At 41.9% G+C, this 14,812-nt stretch overlaps 1 protein-coding gene across 2 annotated transcripts; it reads left to right on the top strand.

Moving 5' to 3' along the window:
* The first annotated feature begins 2,743 nt into the window (after positions 1–2,743).
* Positions 2,744–14,519, top strand: phf12b (PHD finger protein 12b). 2 transcript variants are annotated; one of them, XM_063907716.1, is made up of 16 exons: positions 2,744–3,453; positions 3,751–3,932; positions 5,430–5,502; positions 5,761–6,217; positions 6,663–6,783; positions 6,867–6,999; positions 7,129–7,293; positions 7,771–7,914; positions 8,588–9,281; positions 10,562–10,636; positions 10,810–10,956; positions 11,071–11,166; positions 11,629–11,711; positions 11,800–11,938; positions 13,339–13,465; positions 13,548–14,519. In XM_063907716.1, the coding sequence occupies exons 1-16, from the start codon at positions 3,388–3,390 to the stop codon at positions 13,699–13,701; spliced, it is 2,856 nt and encodes a 951-aa protein (XP_063763786.1). In that variant the 5' UTR covers positions 2,744–3,387; the 3' UTR covers positions 13,702–14,519. The 2 variants fall into 2 exon arrangements, with proteins under 2 accessions (XP_063763786.1, XP_063763785.1); XM_063907715.1 differs by having other exon boundaries at positions 13,339–14,519.
* Positions 14,520–14,812: the final 293 nt, after the last annotated feature.

The following is a 14,812-nucleotide window of genomic DNA, read 5'->3' on the forward strand; positions in this document are numbered from 1 at the left end:
ACATTGACATAAAACTTCAATTTATTTAAGACTTCAGACATTTGATGAGGTATTTAATCAGAAATCAGTTGTCGGCAGCAGAAAGGGTAAATTGTACCAGCCACTAATAGTTTGTTCAATGGGAAACTGGAAAGAGAACCTGGCTCTGTCATCAGGGCTGCCCTTTCCATAGGGCTGACAACCCTGAAAGGACATTCACAAAGACTCTTTAAACCAAATGTGTCTGAATAGTGATTTTCTAATAAACATGTATTACCATAGAACTTGTGAGAATTGAAAATACCAGTTTCAACTATGTCGCACTAAAGTTTCTGCTGTGTGGGGCTCAACAGAACTAAGACTTTGTAATGCTAATAATGATCATTTTAGGTTTAAAACAAACTAGTCAACAGAATTACTGAATGTTTCCATATTGAGTGAGCTCTCCCTAGATTCATTTATTGTATCAATAAAACAGCCCAACACAACAGATCACTGCCTCCCTCTGCTGGCAGGTGCCAAATACCACCCATCAGCCACCAGGCAGGGATACTCTTCTTCGTAACAACACTCGTTTAATTTGGACTCTTACATTAGTCTCCTATCATTACCTGAAACTGTTTTCTTGTCACTGTGAAGCAGGCCACCAAAAATGAGCAATTGTATTCTTAATACAATGATCAAAAATATTGTATTCTCAAATTCTAATAGTTTTCTCTTTTTTTGTAAGTATACACTGGTAGATTAAATTGGTTGACAGAAATTAATTGCCAAATATTTAGATGTTCATTTTGAAATTTTCCATTAAAAACATCAAACATGTTATGGTTTCAGGTTAAACATTTCTGCTTTCTTTTAAAATATATATACTATATACAGTATATATTTGAACCACTTTTAAAGAGTTGTGAAGTTTTCACTGTTGATTAAAGGACTAACCTGGAATGTACAGTAAGTAATTGTGGCTACGTTTCTTGCCATTTTCTGAATTTTTACAAGCTAAACAATGAATTAAACTATAGAGAAAACAATAAGCAGATGTATCCATATTGGTTAAAAATGTGATCTGCCCCAAAAAAACTACAAATTAAAAGTAAAATCTGCTTTTGATAACAATCTTTTGATACTATACATTATAATGTGTCCATCACAGGGACAATTACACGTTGTACTTCTATAATTTTACTTTTTGTACTATTTAAGTTGCATTTTCAATTTCAAATTTCAAATTTAAATGGGTACCTAAATTAACTTTTACTCAGCCATTCTCAATTGTTAACAGAAATGTTCTGATAGCATACTCTAGACCCAAAAACACAAACAGAATGCAAAAATGTAGGTAATTACCAGTATATTGACACTGCATTCATAGAAAACAACGATGACACACACGTATGCACTCACACACCATCATATACATTTTGTAGGAACGAATGACCAAATATATAGAGTAAAAAGTGAATATGAGATTTAATTACATAATAGTAGAGTTGCCACGACAAATTACGTCAAGGAAAGATGGGAAAAATAACTAAATGAGAAAATGCTTAATCACAACTGGCAAAACATGTGAAACAACATTTTGTTCCAGATACTGGCGTGAATTTAATTAAAAGGAATCTTGTTCGCTTTTTCATTACACCTAAAATGAAAAAGTATTGGTAGAGAATGCTTGTTGGAGAAGCTGTGGTCACCTCCACATTTTTTTGGAATTGCCCATAAATAAACCAATTTTTGGAACCATAGATGGAGACCATGCAAAATGTTTTGGGGTTACAGGTCCCTTTCTCATGTGTTGTCCTTTATTAGGATGACGTAGCAGAGGAAATACCAGGGAGTGATAATCTCCTTCTGAAAACTAAGAAACGACTTGTATACTGGAAGATGGTCCAAAGGGTTCAAATATATCTCAAAATGAACATGATTGTGAAAATACCCTGCTCAATTGCTATTGAGATCCCCAATTATCTTGATTATTTCTGAACTTGATACACTTTGTATTTATTATGTATCCATAACACTCAGGAATTATTGTAGTGTACCGTGCAGAGGTTTCATGTTAATTGTGTTGCTTGCTTTCATTGTCAGAAAAAAATCAATAAAATGTAAGTGAAAAAAACCCATGAACACTCTTTTAAGTAAAAAAAAAAAAAACTAGCATGAAAAGAAGACACAAGTATGCATGTGCAGCACAAGAGTATTCATGTTAAACACATGCATGTCAGCATGGAAAACGCTAGTTTTAATAGAATACAGCATGTAAAACACTAGTATGAACGCAACACAACGCCTAATATGAGTGCTACCAGTAGCATAGGACAAGCAGTACTAGGCCGCTGTGACAAAATTAGCAACTCAATAAAGCAGTGATGCTGTATAACTTCAGTAAACCAATACTCTGTTTAATTTGCCAGCTAAAGGTGATAGTGGGAGAAATCGTAGAGCCAGCAGTAATTTACAATAGTCTGTATTACTGGTTTAGAAAAAAAGCTAATGGTGGACTTTGATGAAGCGTTAGCATAAGAGTAAAGTCCGTTAGCACTGTGGCTATCAAAACAAGCAGTAAATGTAGCTCTCAGAATCAGCAGTATGTTGACCCATACAATGGCACGTATTAAAGTATTTTCTGCAGGAATGTTTATACATTAGTAGTAGCCGGATAGTGTACACAAAATATCGCTTCTTCTCACTGTTGATATCCCCGCTATTATCTATATCCGTCCGAATGCGCATGCGCGCCCGGCGGTTCGCGGTTGCGCCAACTGGTAGAGGATGTTGCTAGCAGCCAGTATAGATGCACAGCCTTTTTCACAACAATAACATCAACCAAATTTGCATCTCCACATACTCGATCTGAGGATTATACATTCCGAACACTTTTGGGAACCTTGCACTGGACCTTGGCACGCCGGATTTCATTCTTTATTTTGTAGTTTACATCTTCTATTGACAATGGGAGCGGAGGGGTTTGCAGATTTACAGGGCTCCCTTTTGCAGGAGCAGAAACAAGAATCATGGCTGGCCAGCTAGGCCGCAGATGGATTTGGTAGCTAACAGCAACGATCTACTTGTATAAAATACTGTGGGCGGGTTCGGCGCCGCTCATAAAAAGTTGTGCTAAAAAGTTAGTAATTCAATTACACGATTATCGTGGATTTCGTTGTCTTTTTTGGGCCACAACGCTAGCTAGTGAGACCGCTAGCTTTCACAACCTTGACTGGTTACCGTCTTGCCTTCGTAGTTAGCTCCTTTAGCCAGCTAACGATAGCAAGCATCGTTTGGCTAGCGATCCTCTGGGCAAACACATTTGGAAAATACGTTTACTGCGGGATTTACTCTCATTCTTGTGTGCTTGGTAGGCATTTTTTTAATCGCAAATATCCTTTTGCACCGTCTGCACCTGGATGAATGTGGGACAAAATGGAGACCCCGACGATTGTGTACGATTTGGATACCTCTGGGGGCTTAATGGAGGTGAGGTTTCTCTGCTCAAAGGCCTAATAGAGATAACTATTCCTTTATTTCTAATGTGTTCATGTCCTTTCTTTCATATTAATTGTCGTTGTCACCAGAACTCCATAGCCTGCTGTCAAGCATTTCTTCGGTCAGCTAACTCAGTAGTTGGGGTTGGTAATGGAGGCCACAAGTAAACGTTACCGCTCTCCCAAAGCTTAGCATGATCGCTCAAAGCTGCATATTTTGCCCCTCTTTAAACAAGCATTCGGTCTGTAAGTCGTGATTTTATACTAAAGTGTTGAGCAACTTTTACAGCAAATCCAAACACTGCTGGCGCCCCCGAAGTCCGATGAGGTAGAGAAGAGGAGTCGGAAGTTGGTGAGAGACGTCCGGAGGAGCGGCAGGGCAACCAACCACGACACCTGCGACAGCTGCCGGGAAGGGGGAGACTTGCTGTGCTGTGACCACTGCCCTGCAGCCTTCCACCTCCAATGCTGGTAGGTTACATTTAGTTGAGAAAAAGAACATAAAGGGACACGTAATGCATGCACGCTAAGTGTAAAACAGTCAAGGGATTGCAACTGTGAAGCTGCGTTAGCTGCATGCAAAACTTAGATGCCGAATGCTAACTTCAGCGGGCGCTGCTTCCTAAATGAAGTTAGCTGTTGTTGGCACTTCCGAAACATGATACTGGTACTCTTCACTTGTGAATGAATGTCTGGCCTCGAAGAGATTTTACACAGCGGTATTGTTCTGCACATATCCACTGTTTTATGGTAGTTACCCCATATTCTCACTGTACTCTCCCATTCAACTGAACCGAGGAGGGCGGTAGCGAGCTTTGTTTAGCCCTTTGTATGTGTGATTTTATTCACTGTGTCTCTCTGAGAATTGAGAACTCACAGAATTCACCACCACTTCTATGTATATTTTAACGTCTCTTAAGGAGACAATTTCCAGAATACCTAAAGGCAACAACGTGTACGGTTAGTTATGGTGTGTTTGCTTAGATGTGTTGAAGCGTTCAGTCGCATGCTGTATTGTAAGCATAATTATTGTCGGTATTGTCAATCAGAAGACGTTTAAAAGAAAGTGGTGTAGTCTGTGTGTTTGTGACAGTGGCCAGAATAAGCTTGCAGTCGGTCCTCCCCTCCTGTCGTGGCTGCAGCCAGTGGAGCCGCTGCTGCTAAAAATGGAGGCGCAACTGCCTCTGTTTACAATATGGCGACCTCCCTGCTCTTTTTTTTCGATTCCACCGCCATCTTACAAACCTTTTATAATTCAGCGTTGGGAGAAAAGGGTTCATTTATAAAGCACTGGCGGAATTGTAGCCATTTTCTGAGATGGTGTTAGCACCAATGCAGTGTTGTTGTGGACATGTAACAAAGACCATAGCAGCATTTCACCGATCGGCTGTGCTTCGCTCCCCGTTAAACATATGCTTGATTATTTTAACTCTGGCATTTGGAAGAGTTGAGTTCAGACTGCCACTTCGAAACGACCAAACTGCAACGTTTTATCCATATATGGTCAGGTCTTTGAATAGGAAGTTGTAGTTGTCCCTTATCCCTGCACATTGCTTGTATTGTGTATTATCTTTAAGATTGTATTGCATAAGGTAACGTTTGATGCATTTTCCTACGATTCTAGGCTGTAGATTATAGTATTGGCCTCAAATAATTCCTTGTTGTTATAAATGAATCAGGACAGTGCCCTCCTTCACTTATCATTGTTGTGGTAACACATGGCACATTAACCATGACAGCATTGTTTTTTAGTCCTTAGTTGGTCTAAGCATGACACTTACAAGAAAGAGGTTTCCTGCTTTGTGGTTTTAGCGTTTCAGAGATCTAGTGTGCGTTCCTATCAAGTCACTGACCATAATTGTGACACTATCATGTCTGCATACATGGATATTAAATGATAATGTTCTTTAAGTTGCCTGCATTCATTATGAACATATTCCCTGATTATCAAGTTTTATTTTATCACAGCAACCCACCTCTAAGTGAAGAAATGCTTCCCCCCGGAGAATGGATGTGTCACCGCTGCAATGTTCGCAAAAAGGTGAGTGTCAGGTCTTTTTCTATAGAGAGGTAGAGAAATGCTTCCTAAACCCGAAAATGAGTTGGCATTATAGCACTTATGAGTTTCCTCATCTAAAAGTCAATGTTAGAATGGCTACAAAAATATAACATCACTGCACCACTCTGTTACACGGCCAATCCTCCTCCAGTGTGATGGGCAAAATGTAAGGAAAGTATATGTTTTAATCTGCATAGACCGATTAATATGTCATTTGTTCTGGGTTTTTGTTTCCATCAGAAGCGAGAGCAAAAGTTGGAACAGACCAATGGCCTACCAGAGAAGTCCTCATCCAAGCGCTCTTTGTCCCCGGCCGTGGAGCTGGAGCTCAATGCTGGCCCACTGCGGCTCGACGGCCTGCCCCCAGGGGCCGGAGCAGCAGGGCCTGGTCTACGAGTGGCCCAGGTACGCCTCTTGGAGCGCAGGACCAGTAGCAGGCCAAGCAGTCGGCCAGGAACGCCCACCTCTAACACTTCGTCCACCCCAACACCTTCGGAAGAGCAGAACGACGGGGAGGAAGAGGCAGCGGAGCCTGAGGATGAAGTTCAGGGCTCAGAGCATGAGGGTGCTACGCTATCGGCTCCAACGCCACGCCTCCTCAAGAGGCCCTTTCAGCTGCTAATAGCAGCAGCCATGGAGAGAAACCCTACGCAGTTCCAGTTGCCCAGCGAGCTGACCTGCACCACTGCACTGCCAGGTCAGTCAGCCATGAAGAGGTCCTAAACTGTTATACTGTTTTTATTTCAACAAATATTCAAGATGTAATATATTTTATTGTGGTTTTTGTATATAAAATATACCTGGCAAATGGAGCATTAAAAAGAGCAGTAATCCTGGTCCTTTATTTAGAAAGGACAAAATCTGGCATCATTGAAAAATCTCAGTTTTGTTGAAGGAATGACATTTGGAATTGAATTGGAATTAGCATATTTTTGTATTTTATTTTCATGGGATTGGATTCAAGCCAGAGGTCTAGCAAGGCTTTAAAAGTCTTTGGGAATTTGTAAAAGTACAGAAAAAAAAACTAAAGTGAGGCAAGTTATTGAAAGTATATTTAAAAAAGAGTATTGCTCCTTCTTTAATAATGTGTCCTGCGTATCTGGGTTGTGTCTTTAATGATCCTACGTGATTTGGATTTCTAGGCAGCAGTAAACGGAGAAGAAAAGAGGAGCTTCTAGGGAAGCCATTCAGGAGGCCTCAGCATGAACTGGATCCCAATGGTCTGGTCCCTTTACCAGTTAAAGTCTGCTTTTCATGCAACAGGTTGGTACCGCATTGCAGTGTTCTACGAAGATACTCTAAATGTTTAATATCTGGGTCTTATTTTCTTGTATTTCCTTACACAGGAGTTGCAGGATAGCTCCACTGGTCCAGTGTGACTACTGTCCTCTTCTGTTCCACATGGACTGTCTCGATCCCCCACTTACAGCTTTACCTGCTGGGAAATGGATGTGTCCAAACCACGTTGAGCACTTAGTGGTAAGGAGGCACGGTCTCGGCTCAGAGCATAACCAACTCTGTCTCTGCCACGTTGTTGTTTTCTTTTTTTCTTTTTTTCCGTCTCAGCCAAGATGGTGCAGCTTAATGATACTTTTTTTTCTATTTCAGCTGAATCAGAGGAACCTGAGTCTCTCCAATCGCTGTCAGCTCTTCGACCATTTCCAGGACAGGATGTCGCAGCACGCCGTCAAGTTGGACTTCCTGCGTAGAGTCCATCGACAGAACGCACCCAACCGGCGCACAACCCACCAGCACAACAAGAAGACCTTCAAGGTATCGTAAGGCTGTAGATCAGGGCTAAATATTTAGTTAAATATCAAATTGTGATTATTTTTGACTGTTAATGAAATTATTAATCATAATTTGGGTGGAAATTACAATATTTGCATTACATTTTATGTATATATTTTTGGTTAAGTTTCCAGGCCAGTTTAGAGTTAATAAGAAAAAGAGACTTTAAAATGGAATGATAGAGAGGGGGTAACACGTGTAAAAGGGACCACCATCAGGATAGTAGTTTGACACATTTGTCTTTAAACAAACGTTATTGCTCCTGTGGTTTACTCTAAAAAAAAGTATTTAATTGGTCAGGCCCAGTGTTGAGCCTCTTTAGAGCTTCTCTAGGTGTGTAAGTTAAATTCCAAATCATTTTTTTGTTTGTCTGAATTGCTAAAACAAGCCAAAAGTGTATAATCAAGTAATGGATTAACTAATAATTCGGCAAAGATTAACTCAGATGTTTGCATTTAGGTGCCAGATGCCATCAAGTCCCAGTACCAGAACCCACCCCCCATGCTGCTTCCTGCTGGTGTGCGTCAGTTGGAGCTGGTCTGTAGCGGTGTGCCTGCCCATCAGAGCTCAAAGCACCTCACCTCAGAGGCTGAGCAACAGGAGGTAAGCAGACTACAAAACAATGTGTCATTTTGAATCAGTCACCCTTAACAACAGCTTGTATGTTGTATTCTCTGTAAAATAAATAAGTAATAAATAAACTGTTAATAGTTTTGGTAATAATAAGTGACCTGGTGAATCAAAGAGTTTGGCCTGATCCAAAGTAATTTGCGGGTAGATCATCACTGCTTATAGAGAGCTGCAGGAATGAGTTAGCCTTTTAGCCCTTCCTGGTCTCGAGATCAACCATGTTTGGACTTGTTTAGTTGTCTGAAATGAGTCTGTGGTTAATGCAAACTTAAGATATTTTAAAGTTTTGTTCCACAACATTAGTAAATACCCCACACATGTCTGAGGCGTCAATGTGTCATTGAAAGTGACTAAATGGGACTGCTAAACGCCATCATACCTAACATTAACTGCCTTTAGCTTAGCGGTGTTGATGTGGTCGTGCTACCATGATGTAGTTTTTATAGCATCCATGTTAGCGCTCTGTTTATACAGATAACAGCTCCTCGGCAACAAGGGAATTACCAAGTTGACATTTTTAAAAAGAGTGATTCCTTTTTCTTACCAACACACACTCTTCAGAAGAAGGATGGTAAACCAGATGCATCATATTAGCTTTAACAGGATATTGCTGTTTTAACACATGGTTTTCTGCTTTGTTGAACAGTGGCTTCAGGATGTCATAGCCCTCCAGTGCAGCATCATGCGACACTTATCTATAAAGCAGAAGGCTCTGTCCGTGACATCCAGCCTGTCATCAGCAACACCGTCAGCAGAGTGGGCTTCTGAGCAAAAGGCCCAATCCCGCGTTACTCCAGAGGACATGAAAACCCATGGAAGGACTCCTTCCCCAGCCCCCTGCTCTAAAACCTGCGGTACATCCAGTGACCCCCAGGGGGCCTCTCTATTAGAGCCGGGGGTCTGCAAATGTGGCATGAAACCATGTCAGAACTGTAGGAAAGCCAATGGGCCTCTAGCAGAGCCTCCCAAAGCTAACGGACCTTTAGACTGTATCAGCAGCTCAGACTCCTGCAGGCAGGCTGAGCTGCAGCATAGACTGAAGCCCGGCGCAACCCCCCCAGACAGGACCCCTTCCCATGGGCTGGTGAACCACATAGGAACAGAGACGGTCAAACAGGAACCTCAGGGCACTACGGTGGCCTGTGCTCAGAAAACCGCCCCCACTGCCCTGACGATATGGCCCCACAGCGTCCAGCAGAACCACAGGAGCCAGGTGGAGCCGCCGCATGGGGAGTGTACCAAGAGCGACCAGAAACCCACCTACTCCATCACCAGCACCGACGCACCGCCTAAAGTCAGCCAGGAGCCAACCAAACTGGGGTTTACATCGCCGACTCCAGGTACAGTAGGCTTCTGCTGATTGGGCCCTCGAGCAATCATAACAATAAACAACAACATTATTGTAGCCTTTACTATTTACCACAACTTAAGAGGTGTTCATTCATTGATTTCACGATTTAGTCTGCATAATATAAAACTAAAACAACAGCGACCTCTTTAGATTTGATAATAACTACTGATAAAAGTTTGAAATTATAACATTTAAGTCAGGGGTGTCAAACTCATTTTAGTTCAGGGGCCATATGCAGTCAAATTTTACCTCAAATGGGCCGGGCAACTAAAATCGAAGCATAACAACCTATAAATAACAAGAACACCAAATGTTTCCCCTTGCTTTGTTTGAAAAAGTAGATGCTGGAAATGTTTGGATTTTATGAACTAACGTTTTACAAATTGAATTATTTAACATTCATTTATACATATGTCCTGACCACCTGAACTATTAAGGAAGAAAGTGAAGTTATCCCCCTGCCTCTTAAAGGTAAATGTGTATACATAAACGTTTTGAAAACTACAGTCTTCCTAAAAGTGATTCTGCGGGCCGGATTGGACCCTCTGGCGGGCCGGTTTTGGCTCGCGGGCTGTGTGCTTGACACCCCTGATTTAAGTTGTTAGTTAATTATTGATACTATTATTATTATTATTTTTTGTAAACATGTTTTTAACATGGACAGTGCCCGTATTAATTAATAATCCTTGATGTAAATGCACCAGTTAGCCAAGAGGCTCTTCAGTTAATCTGTTGTCCCTGGACATATTCAAACTCCTATTTTTCTGAGCCATGTTCAAAGGCTGTCGTCATTTCTGCAGCTTTTTAGTGTTTAAACATGTCTGCATTTAATGTTCACTCGCAACTTTTTCCTTGCAACATTATGGCAGAATGTACCATAGCCTAACAGCTACCTCTTGTGGTTACTGGCTGCAATTTCACAGTGTGATGCAGAGCAGTGAGGCAGCCAAACCCCTTTAAACGTTGCAACTAATATCTTAATAATACAAAAACACCACTGTATACCTTGCTATATATACACTTTTAAAATATAAACATGTTGTAGTAGATTATGAACACCAAAACGTATGTTTATAGAAATATCTGTAATTTATCCCATGTTTTATTGCCCTTCATAACAAATGTTTTTTTAGTTTTACTTTGATCTTTTCCATAATGGAGCAACTGTCACGAAATTCTGCTGGGATAGATAGAGGGTTCTGACCCTAAAGTTCCCATGCAGCCACATCAGGGTCAGATGTTTGACAGCACACTGTTTCTCTTCTGCAGACATCAAGGCTGCTGCCGGCCTGATGGGCTCACTGCTGTCCAGCTGCATGAAAGATGGAAAGGATGAGGAAAGAGGTAAGTGCTGAGATTTCAAACTGGTCAGGCGCTTCACGTTTAAGTTTCAGCTGTTGACATTTTGTGTGCAACTCTGTCATGAAAATAAAACGGCTAAATCGTGTGATACTGTGTAAATGTCATGATAAGACAGTAGAAGTACCCTCTAATGATCGTGTGTGTGTGTGGTGTAGGGATTGAGCTGGACAAACTGGACACAGAGATGATCAAGCTCCTGGCCTGGCAGAGGATCCAGCAGCTCTTCCCCCCCAAAGTGCCCAGCACTCCGCCTCCCCCAGCCATCAGCGCTGCCCCCAAAACCCCATCACCCTGCCCCGAAGGTAAACCGCAAACCTCTGACATTTTAAATATAATGTGTGTTTCAAATCTCACCTCTTGATGATCAGAGTGTTAAGTGCAGTTTTTGACAGTATTTATGAACGTCTCCCCATCAGGCCAGAAGAAAGTGCAGGCCCGAGCGGTGTTCTACCCTCTCATGGGAAAAGGAGGAGCTGTCAGCATGTGCTATAGGACGTTATACATAGGATCAGGTAAGACGTTACTCAGTTTTTCTTGTTACTGCATCAGACAAGTTATCTCAGGATCCTTTTTATTTCGAGCAGGTCCAGACCTAGAACTTTGATACCAACTGTACCGTGTCTATAGCACAAAATACAGGAAACAGGCCTCAAGTGATGGCTCCTTTTCTACTTTCTTTGTGGAATTTTTCCAATGTCCACATATTTGATCAAGTAAAGTTAGTTAAAGGCTGTATTTTGATCACGGGTTCCCAACGTTTTGCTTTCGGGCGTGTGAAACCTATTTGAGATAAGGATTACTGGTTACAGCTTGCACATTTTTATGAGTCACCAACGGTTCAGCCCAAGGGTGACATTGGGACAGTTTGACGAGGTTTAACAAAGACTACGGGAAAATCAACCGTCAATTTAATTAATATGAAGTTGGCAAGACTTGAAGAATGTATTTTGTAACCTTCCTGATGTTTTTTTAAGGTGCTGACATGGATGTGTGCCTTACCAACTACGGGCATTGCAACTACATATCGGGGAAGCATGCGTGTATTTTCTATGACGAGGTAAGAGCTTGTGCTTTAGCGTACTGTACATAAATCTCCATTTACGGTACTATTAGACACGGTATATTGTGTGTGTTTTCCTTTGTAGAATACCAAGCACTATGAGCTGCTCAACTACAGCGAGCACGGCACCACGGTGGACAACGTACTGTACTCGTGTGACTTCTCTGAGAAGGCTTCGCCGTCTCCACCCAGCGGGCTGGTGGCAAAAGTGCAAGGCATCATACGTACGTAGACCTCGTTTCAACATTCTCAAATAGTGAAAGCTCTCCCAGGTGTTTGTAGTTTGTATACTTTGGCAAGCCACCAGGCTTTTGGGAAAGAGGTGAGGATGCTTACACTATTATTTGGTCGGTTACTTAGCAGTATCATCTGGGTGCTACATTTATATCCAATCCAGGAGGGACAGTGGTGTAGTCAGCATTGAAAGGGTTCCCTTGAGTAAAAGTCATCGGTTTTAGCATTGAATTAGCAATAAATAAGATCTGCGGTAAACGCATGTGGTATACTTACACGTGTTGTTCAGTTTTTTATTCTTTGATTTCTTGAAAATAGTTGTTGCAAATGCCAGCAGCAAACAGCTGACCTAATGTTATAAACAAACTACAGCCGCATGATTTCAGCTCAACACCGCTAAGCTAAAGGCGCTAATGTTCTGGGGTGAGGAAGTTTAGAATTCTAGTCACTTGTTGCTGTATTTATACACACAGCAGCTTCAGTTTTTAACCAGATAGTTTGCCCACATATATCTTGTGAAAGGGGGTTATTTTAAAGGCCCCCTATTATGCAAAATGAACTTTTTGATGTCTGTTATACATAAATGTCATAACCGAAATGTGGGCTGGCTTTACATTGAACTCCTGGCAACGTCCCGTCCACATGTCCCAACCTATCGTCCGCAATATGCAGTCGCTAGCTGAATCCCCTCCGCAGCACCTCTGTGTGTCTGTGTATTCAGCAGGATGTCTGCAGGAGGGACTTAGAGTTGTTGTATATATAATACATATAATGTCTCTGTTCTAGTGGTAACCACTGAGAAGTGTTTCAGAAATAATGCTGGATGTGGTTTGGAACACAATTTGGGGTTTAATCACGGCAGCGTTTAGCTGAGTATCTTCTCCCAGTAGAAAACGTTCACAGAGGAGAGTGAGCTGCTTTCGCTCCAAAGGGGCGTGGTCAGCTTCAGGTCAGCTCAGATTTAAAGTGACAGTCACAGAATCAGCACTTCAGGAACAGGGCTGACATAGAGGGGTATGAGGCATGCTACAATGGGTGATCTGTTTGGTATTTGAGCAAAACACTTCAGACAAGTTTTGTATCTATTGCCCTACAATATATTGTTGAAATTGTTGCATGATAGGAGACCTTTAAAAGAACACCTTATTTTGGGAATCCAACGAAAATCCCATTCAGAAAAGCAATTGACTTTCAGACAAGCTAACTAGAAGTGCCAAAATGCTCATCTTTGAGTTTTAGGACTATTTCCTGCTCTGCTTTATTGAGGTTGTACTAGCCAAGCTAGCTGTACTATGCAGAGGGAACTGCTGCTGTAGTTTCCTGCATATCTGCATGTCCCAGTCTGTGTTGGGAAGCCCGTTTCCAATCGTCTCCCTGTGTTCTGGTGCAGGTCGCAGTAAGAAACGCGAGGAGGACGAGGGTCCCAGCTCCGTGGTGGGTTTGTTTCCGGTCGGAGGAGTGATGAGCAGCCAGCCTCAGGGCGGCGGCGAGCTGTCGTGCAGCTGTAAGGCGAGCAGCTCCAGCCTGATTGGAGGCAGCGGGGCGGGGTGGGAGGGCACGGCGCTGCTCCACCACGGCAGCTACATCAAACTAGGCTGCCTCCAGTTCGTCTTCAGCATCACAGAGTTCGCCAGTAAGCAGCCCAAAGAAGAGCAGCCCACGCCTGCGGCCAGTTTCACTAGCAGCAGCAGTACCAGCACCGCCACCACCACCACCACCTTCACACCACCACCACCCAACACTGCCACAGTGAGCAGCCCGTCCAGCCAGGATGACACCGACACTGAGACTGCCCCACCCCACCAAGTGCCCATACTGCGCCCCAACTCTATTCCATAACCTGCACAGGAAGTCCTTCCCTCCCTCCTTTTTGTTTTGCACCTGCCGAGTCACAATGAAGGGAAAGCTGCACAGCTGGTTGGTCAACAGGGAAAAGTTTATTTTTTTCATTTTTAATGGTTTATATCTTTGCATGACTTGAAGTATTATTGACAATCTCTTCCTTTTTTTGAATGACTGACCAGTAACCCTCTATTCACTTCAGGCCGTTAGGACTTTGAGCTTTATTTACGCTCAATCTTTCTTTTGCCAGTATATTGGTCATTTATGGTGTAACATTATTTTGTCAGTCAGCCCATTTAGTACAAAACCTTTTATTTTGTAGTATTGAATTCCATACATTCTGATTTATTTTGCTGCTTTTGCACCATAGGTAGCTATATATGTATGAAACCATACATGCTTATACACTATAATATGTATATATAATGTAAATATATATAGTTCAATGCCTCTCAATTGGAGAAACATTGGATTTCTTGTACATTTACCATTTTTTGGTTTTTAACTGTACAGTTCATGGAATTTGTGATACTGTGTAGAGTACCAGAAGTTTTGTGATAAAGCTCGTTCTTAGTCTGTACTTTCCGCTGTAGTTCATCTGTAAATACTGTATTGTTTTAGCACTCATTTTAACATCTTGTGCAGCTCTGTATATAAGCACTCTTTGTCTGTTCTTGCTTGTCTGTTCAAACATGTAAATACAGAAAGATTTTCTAAGAACAATCTCAACAGATTTGTGTTCGCTGTAATTTTTTGGCTTGTTTGCTTTTGGAACACCTTAACTGAAGCATCAAGTGAAACGCGCATGGAGATGTCCGGTATCAGTGCTCTGGAACTTTCTATTTCTGTTCAGGTGTGAAATATTTTTGTAGGCTGACCCTGAAGAGAGCAATGGGATTTTCCCAATGGATTTTGGAATCATGTCAAAGATGTATCGTTGACAAACACATGTGTATGATACCTACATGTTAGCTTCAGTGGGATAATCCCTTCATATTAACACCACTTTTGTAATAGTAGAA

Source organism: Eleginops maclovinus, chromosome 18, assembly GCF_036324505.1.
Source record: "Eleginops maclovinus isolate JMC-PN-2008 ecotype Puerto Natales chromosome 18, JC_Emac_rtc_rv5, whole genome shotgun sequence".
NCBI lineage: Eukaryota > Metazoa > Chordata > Actinopteri > Perciformes > Eleginopidae > Eleginops > Eleginops maclovinus.